This window comes from Anabrus simplex, chromosome 3 (genome assembly GCF_040414725.1).
Source record: "Anabrus simplex isolate iqAnaSimp1 chromosome 3, ASM4041472v1, whole genome shotgun sequence".
Classification (NCBI taxonomy): domain Eukaryota; kingdom Metazoa; phylum Arthropoda; class Insecta; order Orthoptera; family Tettigoniidae; genus Anabrus; species Anabrus simplex.
Window position 1 is genome coordinate 181,259,156 of NC_090267.1, and position 17,631 is coordinate 181,276,786.

General features: G+C 37.5%; 1 protein-coding gene across 1 annotated transcript in view; it reads right to left on the reverse strand.

The window, feature by feature from the left end:
- LOC136866120 (centrosomal protein of 135 kDa) overlaps positions 1–17,631 on the reverse strand; it is a 670,869-nt gene that overhangs the window by 623,363 nt on the left and 29,875 nt on the right. The window contains exons 3-6 of the mRNA XM_067142807.2: positions 11,666–11,792; positions 8,159–8,326; positions 4,314–4,552; positions 3,324–3,501 (exon numbers count right to left, since the gene is read on the reverse strand). Coding sequence (XP_066998908.2) covers positions 3,324–3,501; positions 4,314–4,552; positions 8,159–8,326; positions 11,666–11,792 — 712 coding nt within the window. The remainder of the gene's footprint in view (positions 1–3,323; positions 3,502–4,313; positions 4,553–8,158; positions 8,327–11,665; positions 11,793–17,631) is intronic.

Consider the following 17,631-nt stretch of genomic DNA (forward strand, 5'->3'; position numbering starts at 1 on the left):
CTCAAAAATATGATGAGGAGCAAATTTAACAGTAGCAGATGCTGTAGTCCTGTGACAGTTAAAAATTACGCCTAGAGCGGCGAAACTAATTCTGAGTTTACATTTCATTAGCAGTAGAAGCACCATGTTTTCTTTAGTAAGTGTACAGTTCTGATGAACAAAGGGTAACAAGGATAACAGTATATGAAACACTACAAACTTAACACCTGCTATTTCAAGAAGATGCTGTTCCTTGTCTCTGACTGACCTGTATCCATGAAATATATGTTTGGTGTCCACGAAGTCCAGGTGAACACCACAATCTCTCTTAAAACAAGTATCAGTCATCGTCTGTTTACTCACTCGAGGCATTGACAAATTTGTCTGAACTTCCGCTTCACAATTCTTTTTCAGAGCAGAAAATAACATGTTCACGCTGGTTTTGTTACCACCGGCGGTCATTACTTCAGGCTGCGTGCTTGAATCATATGTGATTTCAAAAAATCTTCCATGGTACTAGTTTCAACATTTTCATGTCTACGTTTTTGCCTCTTGTATCTAGTTGTCACTCGGTGCTCCTCTTCTTGCTGACGTTCGATCGAAACAAGCAGTTTTATAAACAATCTCAGCACATAACCAGGACTGTCAGGATCTCTCGAAGGCATTCCATTCACAAAATGCCGACTACAAACACGCGAGTTATTCGTGGGTTCCCATAGTTTACCATCACCTCATTTCAGTGCCACAATCCAGGCATTTCTTCTAATTTCATGCTGCTTTTTATTCGGAAACACAAAAAACTTAGTTCCGGCAGGACAGTTAATATACGTGAAGTTGCAACCAACCAGAGAACAATTTTTTCTACTGTTTCGAGGACGTTTCTGCATGTTGAAGTTGAATCAAGCATAAACAAGACCATTCAACATATGCACAGGCACTCAACTGGGAGTCCCCCAGACTGTTTACGTGACTTGCCGCCAGAGTGTAGCACCCGTCATGCGCAAGAGGTCTATAGTCAGGAACGAAATTATTTTTAAAAGGTTCAGAAACAAGTTCAAAAAGACAGGACCTTGTATGCTCTTGATTGCAGTGCATGGCTCAAAGAGAATGAAGCATGGCTGATGCGACTGCCGAGAGATAGCAGTGAAGATGACGTCACTTAAAATGCCGACAGGCTGGTAGCAAGGCAGGGAAGTTGGCGCGCAAGGTGATAATTCAAATAAAAGCAGTGATCAGGTTTACAGTGTGGTAGGCCTACTGCTGAACTGACACAGACAAATGACTGGCCATTAAGTTTTTTGTATCAATATTTAATTATATGATAACACGATATCCTTATCCCTTTCTTCTACGGGATCAAGTACGAAGTGAGCGAGTTTATGGCCGTATGCCCTTCGTGACGTCAACCTCACCAAAGAAATTAATAAGCTGTAACGAATGACGTGATATGAGTAACTAAAACGGACTTTTATATGTATCGTAGGCCTAAAGTCGTGTTCACCATTTTTTGTCTTTTTACGTTTAGAAATACTGCCTTCCGACGAAAATAGTCAGTATAACTTAAATACGTTCTAAGTTTGTTAAATAATAGTATAGAACGTTTACACGTACAATTTATAGCTCTTTATAACTTAGAAGTCATGTGTTCGCTGCACAAAATTTTGAGGTTATCGCATATTGGACCCCCCCTTTATTATTTTTGGCTATAAAAGTGGGGAAAAAAGGGGTCTAATACGTGAGTAAATACGGTATGACATTCTTTGGTGGCCTAAAAATTCTTTAAGTAAATAAATTTTAAAGAAATCCTTCCTCTGCATACGATACATATGAAAGGGATGCTTTTGAGCATTCTTCAGTACCTCTCCCCATTCCTCTGGAGAGTATACAAATTGTGGTCCTTACATATTGCTCCATTCTTCCAAAGTCCCTGTCTGGTGGTAACATAGTATCCCAACAGTGGGGAAGACGTGTTGAACACTTTTCACTCCTCTAGTTGCTAATAATTTTAGCCAAAGTGCGATAATAGCCCAGTTCTTGTTTTGGCCACAGCAGTTGTCAGATATTAGTATTTGTTTGTCACAATGTATGTTGTGCTGATCGAAGTGTTTCAAAATGCAGCTGGCGATATCATTTCCTCTACTAGACGTAGCTTCATCCCAGTAATAGAGATATACTGTTGTGTTGGATGAGCAGTCATGAATGCTAAGGTTATAGCGGAAACACTTCCTTTTATAAAATGCAGGACCTGTGGATAGCTTTGGAAGTGGAAGAGCTTCCTGTAAATCAAACGTAAGTATGAAAGCATCTTTGTCATTTGGTGCATCTTAAATGAACTTAAACACAGCAGCAGCCTTCAAGTGGTGTTTCTGTATGCTTATACTATACCCGTAACACGGCTCTAAGTTAAAGTCCCCGATGTATATGGAGTTATGTTACCCGCCGAGCACGCTTCCCCTGCGAGCATGTCAGGTGTGAGCAGCGGAGAAGCGAGACATCACAACTGGAGAACTTGGTCAAGGTTGTATTACGTCAGACAACGGAATGTTCTATTCTTTTCAATCATTAATTTCTTCTAAATGAATTAAGATATGAAGAAATAAGCTACATCACCGTGTAGCCTAATTTTTTATAATCATTAGACAGATCAAAATAATTGAAGCATTTGTGTTTCTTGATTAATCCACCCTGAGAAAGAGAAGGGTCCATTTCTTGGTCCCACAAATAGTTAGAGAGCCCTGTGTGCCGAGGTAAGGCTGGATACTTCAGAGCACCCGGTATCTGGATGTGGGCTGTTAGCAAATATTCACCCAGTAATCATGTTTGTGCAAGGGTGATCGGGGGAGGATGAAATCTCCACACAATCACAGAAAAGAAACACACTACCCGAAACAAGGATGCTTTAATTATCATGCCCTTCTACTACATATCAAATTGCTTATATTGCCTACAAATTAAATTTGAGGAGTTTAGGAAAGAAGAGAAAGAAACAGAAATTAAGAAAGAGAAAAGGAGCACAGACAACTCATAGGACACCTTGTTATTCTGGCTCTTCTCTCTTCTCCAAGACTAATCCAGCATGGGTGAACTGGCAATTCCCTTGGGATCAACAAGCATCCATACCACTGTCAAGTGGTTGTGTCAGTAGAGGGGGTCCCTTGTTACTGAATGTTCCTAAACCATTTCTATACTTCTTAAGTTTTATTTGTACAGTTTATGTAGATTACCTCATTTACAGCATTCCTAGAATCTAACTACAGTAAAATGATTATAACATCTATCACAATATTCATAATACAATGCAATAACGAAAACCAACATGCCTGTGTTTTATAATCATTCCTTACCTCGTAACTTCAACTCCAGTTCTTTATTTAACTCTTCCAGTCTTTTGATTTCCTCTGAAGATTTGGCAACTTGCTTCTCCAGGTCTTTATAAACACAGTCCTTATTTATAGCTGATACTGGTCTACCTCCTTCCAACATGACTGATAAACGCTCTATTTCCTTTTCTCGGTTATGTAGCTACAGAGAAATGCATTGCTTGGCTACTTTTAGAACAGATTAGGTAAAAACACCACAGAAAATCATCAACTATTATAGCAAAGTTTTAAATATCATGGCTTTCTACTACATATCAAATTGCTTATATTGCCAACAAATAAATCATGTATGTCCAGTTTGCATAAATCTTTCAAAAATGTGAAATTAAAAGCTTTAAGGAAGAATCCAAGAACAGCAAATCATGCATGAAAATGAACAAGTACCAAAATAAACAAACCAAATTAAGTATCATGCATGAATACTATAACTCTACTAGGAGAGAAAGAAAAATGTTCAAACAATGACCATCTGCAAGACAATGTACCATATAATTTGGAGAGAGAAAAATATTTGATGAAATAAATAATAAAACATAAAACAACATAACTGTATTCAATCATTATCCTCTAATATGAATTGTTAAAACTACTTACAATTCTGTAACACTACTAGGCCTACTTTATACAGTGAAATCACAATATTTAGTGTACATTAATTGAAGTTTTCAAGATATTTACTGCATATTTCCTATGGTTGCGTTAGTTTTAATACCATGCAATAATTCTGTACCATTCTGTAATTCATTCAATTTAATTCATAAGAAGTTGGTTCTCAGGCAAACACTAAATGATAGATTCACTGCACAGCCATTAAGAGTAAACTTATACTTTGCTATTCCATGTGTAAGTAATCAACTGAGGCTATTAATTCTATACATACCTAAAATAAGTACCAATTTGTTGAACAAAAATGAAGTACACTGAGTAAGAAACCTAATTTTTGTTTTACATTACCTGAGTTTTCAATGAGCAAATGATATCTGACTGCTGACGATTTTCCTCTCTGAGCCGTGATATTTCCCTGGCTAAGCAAGTAGTTCGTTGATCACATATTTCAACCATGTTGGCAATGTATGGGTCCTTAACTTGTGAGCGAACACTCCAGTAACGTTCCTTCCACGGTCTACTAGGCGTCAAAGGATCATCAATTTCTAAAGTTGGCTGACGGGTTGGAAGAGATTTCTTCTTCCCACCTAGAAAAGGATGTTACCTATATTTCAAATTAAATATTGATATCAACTATATAGGTAAGTAAGACTAGACACAGTGAAAGCAGGTTATCACTAGAATCTGTTAAAGAAAAACAGAATCCTGAAAACTGAAAACTCTTTTGGTAAAGTTCAGTATAAGAAATTATTATGTTAATAAAAACCACCTTTCCAATACTCAATGTCCTTTATAATTAGAATAAAACCATTTAATTACAAGAAGGACATGTTTCGCTCAATCATAGTGAGCATCATCAGCTATAGATAACATAAACCATGGTGGGTCAGGGCCCTGATCCTGGTATATATAACGAAAAAATGTCTAATATACATTGATAAAATATGAATTTTAACAATTTAAAAATAATCAATAAGATTATATTATGTCTACTAAAACAAATTGATCATTAAAATTGCTTAAAATGTAAACTGGAATGAATGACTTAAAATGTTATTATAGTATGTAGTGATTAGATGTTCGTATAAATCGTTGACCATGAGGTTTGATGGTCAGTAAACAACCAAGGGACTAATCTCCCATCAATCACACATGGGTAAGCGCTTTCTGTTATTATTTCCTTACAATAGTACAGCCTTTAAATTCCAACAGCTGACACATATACTATTCTCCCTTTTTCTTCTTTTACAGGATACACCTCATTTAAATTTCACCTACGAGATCAGTAGTTCTCCATTAGGAGACCAATATTAACACATTACTACACAAAATAATGTTTGAAACACAATGCAAGGAAGTCCCATAAAAGTTAATTTACGCCGATCCAGACAACGTTTCATCATCAGTGAAGTTCGTTTTTCAACCATTATATGCGATTTTAGTATTCTTCATCATGTTTATTTTTTTTTAAACAACATCATAGTTTATTACAAGAGCTCACCTTTATGTGAATAACTGTTTTTACCATAAACAGTCTAATGCAACTGAGCGAAGATATAATGGTCAACGAAGTCCAAAATATACCATATGGTAGTATGTCCTGATGCTTTACACAGTATTGACTGTCGACCAGCTGATAAAGCTACAGAGCGCCAATTACACACCATGGAAATACGCATGCTCTGTTGGTCGACGGACACCACACTTCTGCATCATGTCAAAAACAACACTGTCCACCTGCAAATGGGCACTGCACCCATCCCTGAGAAGGCACGAGAAAAACGTCTCCAATGGTATGGTCACGTCCTGCGTGCTGCACTTGGAACAGTTGCCAATTTCACCCACACCTTTGAAATTAATGAGCAACGACCACACGGACGTCCAAAGCAGCGCTGGCATGACACAGTGAATACTGATATGAAGACTCTGGACTTAAGACCACATGATGTCCAAGACCGTGCAAAATGGTGTTGTTTGTAAGCTCTAGGAAAGCATTCCTTTTTACTATCTTAAACACATTTTCGAAATTACTAACTGGTTTTATAGAAGGCAGTTTGGGTTTAGGAAAGGTTACTCAAGTGTTACTCAACTTGTAGGATTCCAGCAAGATATAACAGATATTTGAGATTCAGGAGGTCAAATGGACTGTAACACTATTGACCTATCCAAAGCTTTTGTTAGGGTAGATCATGGGAGATTAGTGAAGAAAATGAGGGCTATTGGACTAGACAAAAGAGTGGTTGAATGGATGGCTACATAACAGAACTCAGAGAATTAGAGTAGGTGAAGTGTTATCTGATCCTGTAATGATTAAGAGTGGGGTCCCACTGGGGAGTATTATTGGACCTTTATGTTTTGTTATATATATAAATGATACATGAGTAAATATCTGGAATCACAGGTAAGGCTATTTGCGTATGATGTTATACCGTATAGAGTAGTAAATGAGTTGCAAGATTGTGAGTGACTGCACAATGCTGTGAGATGGAGAGCAATGACATGAATGTAAATGGGATAAAAAGTAAAGTTGTAAGTTTCACCAATAGGAAAAAGTCCTTGCAGTTTTAACTATTGTGTTGATGGGGTGTTAATACCTCATGGGGAACAATGTCAGTACCTAGGTGTTAATGTAAGGAATGATCTTCATTGGGAACATGTAAATGCTGCTAAACATAATAAATATTCAACTATGAGTAATCACATGCAAGAAAAAGGGCACCATTTTACGACTATAGAAAGAGATTTAAAAATAATCAGAAAGACTCAAAAAGGAAAACTGATGAATGGACTGGAAAGTATAAATATCCACTTAGACCAACACTTCAACAAAGATAAAAACTTGAATGATGAAATCAAGGTTAAGAACCCTTTAACTGGACAATTACTGAATTTAACACAAACCTTTAAACTTGATAGACAAAAATTTTCAAATATTTTCATTCCTGCCAATATTAATAGTCAATCTAAGAGAAAAAACACCCCCTCCAATACTACTTCTGGATATTTCCCTCCACAATCCACTCCATCCGTTATGACGCTGCCAACTACTACATTCCCACCCCACTCCCCACGGTTACGTACCCACACATACAACACAAGGATTGCTAGTAGAAGGACAAGCAGTCATCAAACACCCAAGAACACTAGCAGATATGTAGGCAGGAGTTGAAGGGGTAAGAGTTGATCCTTTAATGTGAGGCCTCGATATTACATCAATATAGTATATCCTTACGAAATTTTCCCTTGTTACAGATATGTCAACAAGCTCATTGCATAGTTGGGAGAAATCACAATTCAACTATCAACATAAAGCTTGAGAGTCCCCATCAGACCTAGGCAGTGCTCACTCACATAAGATATTCAACTCTTGATTAGACAACAGCAAATGTTGAATTTAACAAGTTTCAACAAATGTTAATTTCAAAGTGTACAACATCATCACCTATAATAAACGACGGCACATTAGAGTTTCAGATATTATGATGACAAACACAATAATAATTGCGCCTGATCTTATAATTTGTTTTGAGAGTGTAATATAGTTCATTTTCAAGTTTATATGAAGTGACAATAACTCTTCAAGATTTTAATAAAACATTTTAAGTTCAAACAACAAACTTTTAAGAAAATTAATAGTTTTAATAATGGACACCATCAGTTAAGCAGTCAGGGGTGCCTAGTTCAGCCAGTAAGTTAAAAATCTTATTGTGCCGGTAGAGTAAATGAACAGTTTAGTGATTGATAGATTTCAGGGCCTTGTAGTTAAAACTGCCAAATAATTTTTTTGATATCGCCTTCTTATGGCACACTGCTTTTGCCACCAAAATTTCAAGGTAGGTTCTGGCATGAAAGATGTGATATTTCCCTTGTAAGAATAAAAGAAGAAAGTAAGCTAATCTGCAGTTTTGTGTGATAGTTTAATCATATGATTCTAGACTACAAATATCAAATTGTAGTCGCACTGGTGAGTAAATAATGATGAAACCGAGTTGTAATTTCTCTTATCTATATAGGTTCTTATTTCTCAATCAGTATGAAATATTCATAGAAAATTTAGACATCAATTCACGATCCATATCACCTGAAAGCCTAATGATTACTATTAGATTTATGTGATGAACATACTATGATGTGGCTTCATTACAGTTCACAAATTTTACAGCCCCAGAATCCAACAATTGTGTGTTTCTTACCTTGTGTTGTTACAGAGGTTTGAAGATTCTTGCTTTGCAAATTGACTATTTTGCGTGATTTATCAGCTGATTCATTCTCTAATTCTTTTACTTGAGCAACAAACTTGGAGTTCAGAAATAAGAGATCAGAATTTTCGCTTTCCAATTTACGGATGCGGAACTTCAACTCTGGAAAAATAGCAAAAAATACATAAAAGACAACCTTAAAATCAATAAACCAATGGATAAGGTCTACACACTAAAAGGGCAATGAACTAAAAATATAATGAGATCACAAGACTAAAGATGGGCTTGGCCTGACTTGACAAGGTGCCATCAAGTCGCCATCGATTCCTGGCAACTGGATGGATGGAGCGTCTCCAGATGCTTCTGTTGTCTACAAGGCCTTTCAGATCTTCTAAGGACATATTCATTGCACGTTTGATGATATTGTAACTGTACGAGTGTATGACTCACAACTTTTAGGTTAGGAAGTTGTCATAAAAATAATTTTAATATAAAGTAGTAGGTATCTTGTGAGTTTTGAATTGAGATATAAGAACATTATATTCTAAGAAGAATCTGGTTGTAGGGAATTATGTATTTATGTTTCTTTATATTGGTGTAACCTAAATTTGTGTATGAATCTGCACATGGCATAGTAGTAAAGTTTATGCAACTAGGAAAACAGCTACTATATCGATAAAGACAGTTGAAGTTGGTTTAAAGTGTGGCAACATGTGGATTTGGCGGACGTGCTGTATAGAGCGAGTCTGTATATATGTATGTGTGTGCTACAAGTTTATTGCTATTATCGGGTATTATTGTGCAGGACTGTTACAGTTGCTGATTATTGCTATTGAGGTCACTGTTGACGACAATTGATACCGCGAAGTGGGTGCTGTACGAGCTTTTTTACAGGAGCTCTATTACTAGACAATTACAGAGTCAAGAGGGCATTGCTCGTTTATGGAGATTGCTGGTGAGAAGTTGGTGAGAGATAGTGTATGGTAACAAATACAGTAGAGACTGTATTTGATGGTAATGTTTGATAAGACTATCGATTTTCCCTCGCCGAGGAAATGCTTATTGTAAGCAACCTTTAAGTGTGCAGTGTGGAGGTGATATGTACTGTATGTGGTTCACAGAACTAATTACAACGTGATGAAATAAGTTGTAGCCCAATTGTTCATCACCTGCGTATTCATGGAAGAATACCACGAGTTTGTAAACTATTTATCGTCTCAGTAACCAGTATGGACTCAGTGTGTGAGCAGTTTTCCTTCACACTTGTTTGGCTCTAGTTCTCTTCAGTTCACGTAATTTGATATTTTATTCGCAGACACTTGACTTGATATTGTACGTAGCTGAGATTTGATTTAATATCACCTAGCATGTTGAGGTGCATTATGTTAACACCTCATATAGTGACATTACTTGGTATTCTGAAGTGGTGATGGTGTTTCTTGTTCAGTGTATATACAGTACGAGGTCAAAATGCTATGAAAATCTTGTAGCTTACTTCTAAATTGTCAGCAATAGGCCAAGCAGTCTGCAATCTGTATAAAGATGAGGGGAATTGGTGCAGTATTTCCTGTGTGGTGATGTTTTAGATTAACCAACCAACCTATAGATGGTGGCAAATTGAAAGGCTCAGAAGTAAAGATTTAAGAAGTGAGCGTCGTGTTAGGTTAGGGATGCGCTTAGCAAGTACTGGTAACTGGTTTTATATCATAACGCGAGTTGAGGCATCTTGCCCTTCCTAAATAATATTCTGAGTGTAAATTATATGTGCTGAATCTATTATAAGGTATGTATGTACAGTGTAAATATTAAGTTGTTTGTGAGTGGACAAGATGGAGATGTAAATTTTTGTGAGTAATATTAGACTTTTGATAAACTTTAATTTTCGGTAAATTTAATAGTTAAGCGTATGATAACTTTTATTCATGGAGGGAAACCTGGCATGTTATCCAAATTCCATTTCAGGGGTAGACAGATAAGGTTATATAGCAAGTTTGGAGCATCGTCAGCCTGATGACTGTCGCCTTGGGAGAAGGAGTTATGTCATGCTCTGTGAGTCAATTATTCCTGTAAATTGTTTGCAGGTGGCGTCTAGTTTCATTTAAACATTATCCTTGTGACTATTCATTCATGAAGTGTGTTCTGCTTAGCCAGTCAGTTACAATATCTATCCATCTCAATGCTGGCCGGCCTCATCTGAGCTAGGTATCTTTAATTAGATTTGCTTAAAGGCCAGTTATTACTGTCCTTTTAAATGTGTAAAGGATTCTTGAAGTTTTAATTCATTGTTCATATTAAAATCATAGCCATGTAATCTTCAGTTTTATAACTAAAAAATGAACCACACAGACACAACGTTTTATTTAAGAAATCCCACATACACTGGCTAGGGTTCAAACTGCAGCCACCATGGAGAGAAACTGGAGATAACAGTGGGCTATAATATTCCTAACGGTTAAATGGCCTAAAGAATTCATTATTGGACTAGTAAATAAATTCATACTGTTTTCTCATACTTAAATACTCTTAAAAGCCACCTAGCTAAGTCAGGATTAAATCATACAACTCAGAGTATAGGTGATGGACACCTAACCAACTGCAGCAAACAGAAAAAAGCATATCTTAGCAATAGATAAATGGTGGCTCTCAATGCTTGTCTGCTATTCTAAGACTGGCTGCATTTTAGTGCAATGATTTTGTTGAAGCTTTTAAGTGGAGTCTCAAATAACAAGAATGTCTGGAAAGAGATATTCCAGAACATGCTCATTCATGACCAGTTAATAATATTGGTTTGAGAGTTTTGGAGAAGATGAACTGTCCTGAAAAATAAGGAATACACAGTGTGTCTAGTCATCATAAAACATGGCTTTAAATGTGCTTAAATGTAAGACACCTGAGTCAGAACATTTCCTGACAAGAAAAAAAAAGATGAAAAGCCATGGTCAAGAAAGATTTTTAAGTGGCTTATAGGGAGAAAGAGGGTTCCCTGAACATCTACAACAGCAGGTCAATCATGGAAACTAGAACTGGAACCACATAACTACAAAGACAGTCAGTGATTGGAGTCTTCTGTCTCACCAGCCTTCAGACAAAAGGACGAAAGACTGAAATCTCAATTTTCCTTTGTCGTTACAAATAACAGGCACACACTGCACTGAAATGCATGGAATTCCTGCAGAATTGGGGAGTTCAACTGATAAACCATTCATATTACAGTCCACCTCTGACTCACTCGCCTTAGCTCTGAGGTCTACACTGCTACTTAAGGTCTTATTCGGTGTCTTGCCACTATGAATGACAGAGAGATTTATGCCACCTAGTGGCACTTCTGTGTAAACAATCAGCATTGAACACAAATGGGACACATGCCATGTATGATGATACTTCGTGGTACTTACATGATTTGTTGACAGTGCACATTTTTCTTTTGCAAATGAGTGTGTATCTTCTGAGAACCTCACATACAGTATAAATGGCAATACCTAAATTTGATCATTAACATACCTTTCTGTGTCTTTTCTGCCTCTTCTGCCAGTTGAAGTGTTTTCAAATGCAATTCATTGCATTCTCGAACTAAACTGGCATTCTCCAATCTATAAGGCTCAGTTCCCTTCTCGAAAAAGCATCGATCCTGGAAAGTTACAAAAGAATGAGCATGGTTCAAAATCAGAATGGAAAAGGTGGTGTTAGTTATTATTTCAAGAAGAAAATTAATGAATTTTAGAGCCTCTCTTAGTAATGACTAAAGGAAGAAGCGTTATAAGGCCCTGAAGAATGAAAATATTGTGTAAAGAATGGAAAATGTCAGAAAATGTATATTGTCAGGATCAGGAAAGAATGAGAGTTGTGTATAGAAGATTGAGCAGATTTTAAAAAAATCTAAGAAGAGTCAGAGATGGAGGTAGGGATGAAAATTTCACAAGTTTCTTCTATTTGCGTTCCTGCATTATTCCAAGTTATTGTGGACAAAGATAACAGGCAAGTGATCACATACAGGAGGAATAAAAGAAAAACAAACATTTTGTATCCTACCTTTAATGATAAAATAAATACAAATTAAACAATATATTACAAAAACATGAATGAAATGGAAAAATTCAGTTTCTTTTAAAACAAAAAATCGTATGACAAATACCATCTAAAAAAACCTTTTTTCCGTGATACAGTTTCTTGAAAACAAAAAAAGATACTTTAGTACATCATCAAAGAAGAAAGTCATGCTGCAGCATTATTTTGTTACAAGAACATGTGTTAGACAAAGTCTCTTGAAACAAGCTACTCTTCCTCATTCCTTCACAAATATTATAAAATACATTGCTCTCACTATAATTCGTATGTGCATGTGAGAGCTTTGATTAGATCATAACAATGATCATTTGATAAAGATATGAATTACAATATCATAAAATTCTTATCTTTTTAACAGAAAAGGAAGATTTAGGTTGCAAACCTTGCATTCACTAATATAAATAATTAGAAGAAGTAGTAAATATTTAGATGTAAATTTATTTTCACACAAGGACTACACTACTATCTTATCTTTTGCTTACTCCATGCTATTATCCCCGTGATAGGTCCTTGAGTCAAAATAACTGAACTGTACAAATTCATATCCCTTCCTTTTACTTTATATATAGGTTGTCTGCTGAGTTAATATTATGCTATGATGAAAATTACCCTTATTTCATAAATGACTGTTTAAAGCCCTGTTTGCTATATAACATGTTAACCAAACGAACATGGGTAAAACAACAGATTTGTTAAATTCATACATTCATACCAACACGAACAGAAGAAAATAATAATTGCATTCAAAGGTGGCATTAGAGGTTACATGTTTACTACAGTTCTCCCACACTTATTAACACTTTCAACACTATGCCTGTACGGGATACAGGCGGGCTGCTTTCCTGCTTCTGGACGGCGCCCGTATGTGATACGGGCGTGATTTTCTTGTGTGTTTATATCCAGCTGCACGTATCACATACGGTTCCCATCCCTTGGTTGGAGGTAATAGTTCATCTAGTGACCACTAGAATGCAGCAGGTATCGGGAATTTAAAACTGAAATGATAAACAGGGTATTTTCTCCTTGCCGTGACCTCTACCGAAGCACTCGGTGTGCCGTGTGTTGCGCGCGCCAAATCTGTCACGCTGTCAGCTGTGTTACTGTGTAAACGTGTCTTCACGCCGGCTCAACGATAATGATATTTTATCGGGAGAAGTGGGTTCAGAGATGGATGAAAGTGATGACGACCCTGCTTACGAACCGGATAACGTATCAAGTGATAGTTCAGGTAAGATTTTTACATGTTACGTCACTTTGGAACGTAAGTGTTTAGCTGTATTATTTTACTCCAAATATAAACGATAGAAATACTTCGCCTACAGAAATTTGGGTTTATTTTAGACGAAGAGACGCAGGCTGATGGTTCACCTGTGCCGAGAACAACTGTTAGATCATCTGAACCTGATGATGAATGGTCAGAAACAGATGACCAACCACACCTACCTGTCTTCCAGTCGGCATTTGGTTCTACTCAGTTTTGCGTGGGGAGCGACGAAATGAATTGTTTCAGTAATTTTTTTAGTGACGATGTGATCAAAAATATAAAAACAGAAACCAACAGATATACAGGTATGACAATTGCGGCAATGAAACATCAGGGCAAACTGAAGGAAAATTCCATATGGCACCAGTGGTCTGCAGTAAAACTCCACAAAATTTATTGGTTTTTTGCAACAATTTTGCATATGTGTGTGGTGAAGCTACCCAAACTTAGTGATTATTGGTCTACTGATCCCTTTTATCAGACAGGATTTGCCAGTCGATTGTTGAGTTGTGATAGATTTTCCGGAATTTTATTTATGTTGCACCTAAATGACAATGCCACCTTCATCAAGAAGGGGGAACCTAATCATGACCGACTACATAAACTTAGCCCTTTCTTTGATTTTTGTGTGCACAAATGCATTGCCATTTTTCAGCCGTATGAGAACCTAACAATAGATGAGGCTATATGTCCCTTCCGTGGTCAAGTAGAGTTTATATGAAGAATAAGCCCAATAAGTACAGTATGAAAATGTATGGACTTTGTGATGCGGCAGCAGGCTACGTACTAAATTGTGAAATATATACGGGATCCGCAGGGAACGTTGACAACAGCATTCAGGCTCTTGTAGATAGATTATGCTCACAGTTTTTCAGTAAGGGCCACTGTATTTATATGGACAGGTACTATACTAGCCCCTCCCTACTGAACATGCTGTGGCAAAAGAAAACCCTGGCTGTTGGAACTGTCATGAAAAACAGGAAGTGTTTACCACCAACGTTCAAGACAAAGAAATTCAAGAAGGACGAGATGATATTTTTGAGGAAAGGGCACCTTCTTGCTGTGAAGTGGAACAGCAAGCGGCATGTTTTATGCCTTTCAACAAAACATAAGGCTTCCACTACATTTGTTTCTGGTAGATCGAAGGGGTGGTGTCATACAGAAACTAAAGCCTGATGTAGTCATCGATTACAATATAAATAAAACTGGTGTTGATAGAGCAGATCAACTGAACAGGTATTACCCATTTGCACAGAAGACAATGAAATGGTGGAAAAAGCTCTTCTTCCATTTGTCTGTTGTGAATGGTTTCATCATTCTATATAAAGAGATCTCAAAATCAAAGATATCTCTTGTGGATTACATGAGAGTGATCAGTTCGTGGTTAGCAGCTAAAGAAGGAGGAGACATCTCAAGGCTGGAACCTACTCCCTCCCCCAGTGTTGACAGGACTTTTGCTCGCCATTTTCCAGAAAAGGTTCCTCCAACAAACAATAAAGTGAATGCTACTCGTTATTGCAAGGTATGCTCAGACAGGGGCAAGAAGGAAAGTGGTAAGCGCATCAGAAAAGAGAGTAGATGGTGGTGCAAGGAGTGCAAAGTAGGACTATGTATAGTCCAATGTTTTCAGGACTGCCATACAAAAACAAACTATCCCTAAATAGGTAAATATTTTATTCCACTGCATTTGTGTTTATTTGTGGCCTAAGTAGTTGCATTAAAGGATTCTTTTTTATTGTTTGAGCAAGCTTATTGGTATAACCTCAATGTAAAAAAAAAATTCCGTACTATTTTTTTTCATGTTTTTCATAAGACTATTATAATTAACACGTTCCCTGCGGCAGTGAATTTCGATGACTTAATGTTACGTCGTATCGGCCCACCGGTGACCCGATGCTGCCTTTAGTTATTATCGGTTCGGGTCACCGGTGACCTGACGAATTTGACTTTGTTTACTCCCTAGTATTAAATCCTAAAGAATGCAGGTGCACTTGTTGTGTGCGTTATTGTTGAGGAGACATTCCAGTGTATTTATCTGTGCGACAGTGTTCCGATTCAACAATTGCGTGAAACAGAAATGACCCCGGAAATAATTGGGTCACCGGTGGGCCGATCAAAACTAGCAGTATGCCTCGATCCTTCACTTCAATTGGAACACTATGTTGCCATTAGTTAACAGAAATTCGTAACTAGGACGTAGTTACTTACTTCGCAATTATGGGAAATTCGCACCGACGGATAAGAGTAACATGTTTCGGGGCACATGGTGACCCGAACCGCACGGAACGTAATATAGGCCCACCCCAGTGCTGTCCTAACCCTCTTTCTTTTCCGTGCCACCGGTGTGTCAGAATGTGAAAGCTCCATACCTAAAAAAGGACTTGAAATTGCTTGTAAATATTATATACGGAAGATAGTAAATATGTCAATAACTATTCCAATAACCTCTATTGGCTTTCCTAAGAGCAATGTAGAAAGCAGATATCAGAAGGGTGGTACTCCTTAAACAACAATCTACTATCTGCGGGCAGCAACACTCTATTCTTCATTCACCGTAACCGCGCCAAGCGATTCCCGCGTAAAAATTTAGGTCAGACAACAATCGGGACTCAGGGTGACCCGAAGCGATATGAATGGAAGATGAAAAAAACTTCTTTCGGGTCACCGGTGGGCCGATCAAAACTAGCAGTATGCCTCGATCCTTTGCTTCAATTGGAACACTATGTTGCCATTAGTTAACGGAAATTCGTAACTAGGACGTAGTTACTTACTTCGCAATTCTGGGAAGTTCGCACCGACGGATAAGAGTAACATGTTTCGGGGCACATGGTGACCCGAACCGCACGGAACGTGTTAAATTACTTGTTGATTAACATCTTCATTTTGGATGGTTGACACCTTCATATGGTACAAAAATCAGGCATGTAATATGTTTCGCTGTTCCATAATAACGTGTTAAAAATTAGCAAAAAGACCCAGTTCACAGCCAGGATCCATGTTAAAATATGGTAGTGTTGAGAGTGTTAATGAACTTACATGAACACTGGTGTAATTTAACATCAATAATAAAAGTATATTAAATAGGTGGAATCATATTTTTATTTTGAATTGTTATTGTTCTTCAGTACGTATCACCATGAAAGTTATTTCTCAAGATGCATTGTCTGCAAGTCGGAAGTATGTATGAAAGCACACATGTGGTGAAGATTGCCATTGACATGTCTCTTGTTCCGCTTGATGTCAGAAACTCCTAAACAAGCAAGGGTCAGGATTAGGTCTTTGTCAGAGGCTATGATTAAGTGCCAGTGAAGAAAAACTGCTTACAGGAGTTCAGAGACTTCTCCTAATGGATCTAATCAGAAGAAAATAAAACAAAATTTAAAATAAAAGATTATATTATAATCTACTTCCTCTTGAGCCTGTTAGCATATGTGTTCCACTAGCACTAGTCGCAGATAACCTGCAAGCTGCGGCATTTACTCCTCTTTAAACTCTCACTACATGGTCGCCTTCTGCTTATTCAATATGGCACGTCCGGTCAAGGTTCCCCACGCTCCCTTCGGTTAACCTGAAGCTCTGAGTCCCTTTCCAGCTCGTCCCCTCCCACCTACGGATGACCCGCAGTTGAGAGGCTTCCTCTCCCCCTCCACGGATGGCAGTAGTTGAGGACCTCATATACCTACATCTTGCCACATGGCTAAATCTCAGTCATGTCTATTTACACTACTCCCTGCCTACATCATTCTTCCTTCAGTTAAGCTAGCAACCATCACTCACCTCTGAAACACATGCTTACACACCTCTCTCTCCTCTTCCCCCACCCAGTTAGCAGTGTGGAGAATTCCTCTGTACTGAGATGAGTGCTTCACAAAGTTACACACTAACCATCCTATAATTTGATTTTCGTTTCCTGATTACATCATAAGTTCCACCTATCCTTCCCTCTCCTCACGAGTTCTCTCACACACTATTAACAAATTAAAATCTTCTCTTATTTCACTACACAATATATTTCATATAACATTTCATATATTGTGTCCACAGAAATGTTCTCTCAAGTTTCCCTGACTTTCCCTGACCTACTAAGAAAAATTTCCCTGATTCACGAAAACCGAGTGACAAATTAATTCGCCGAACA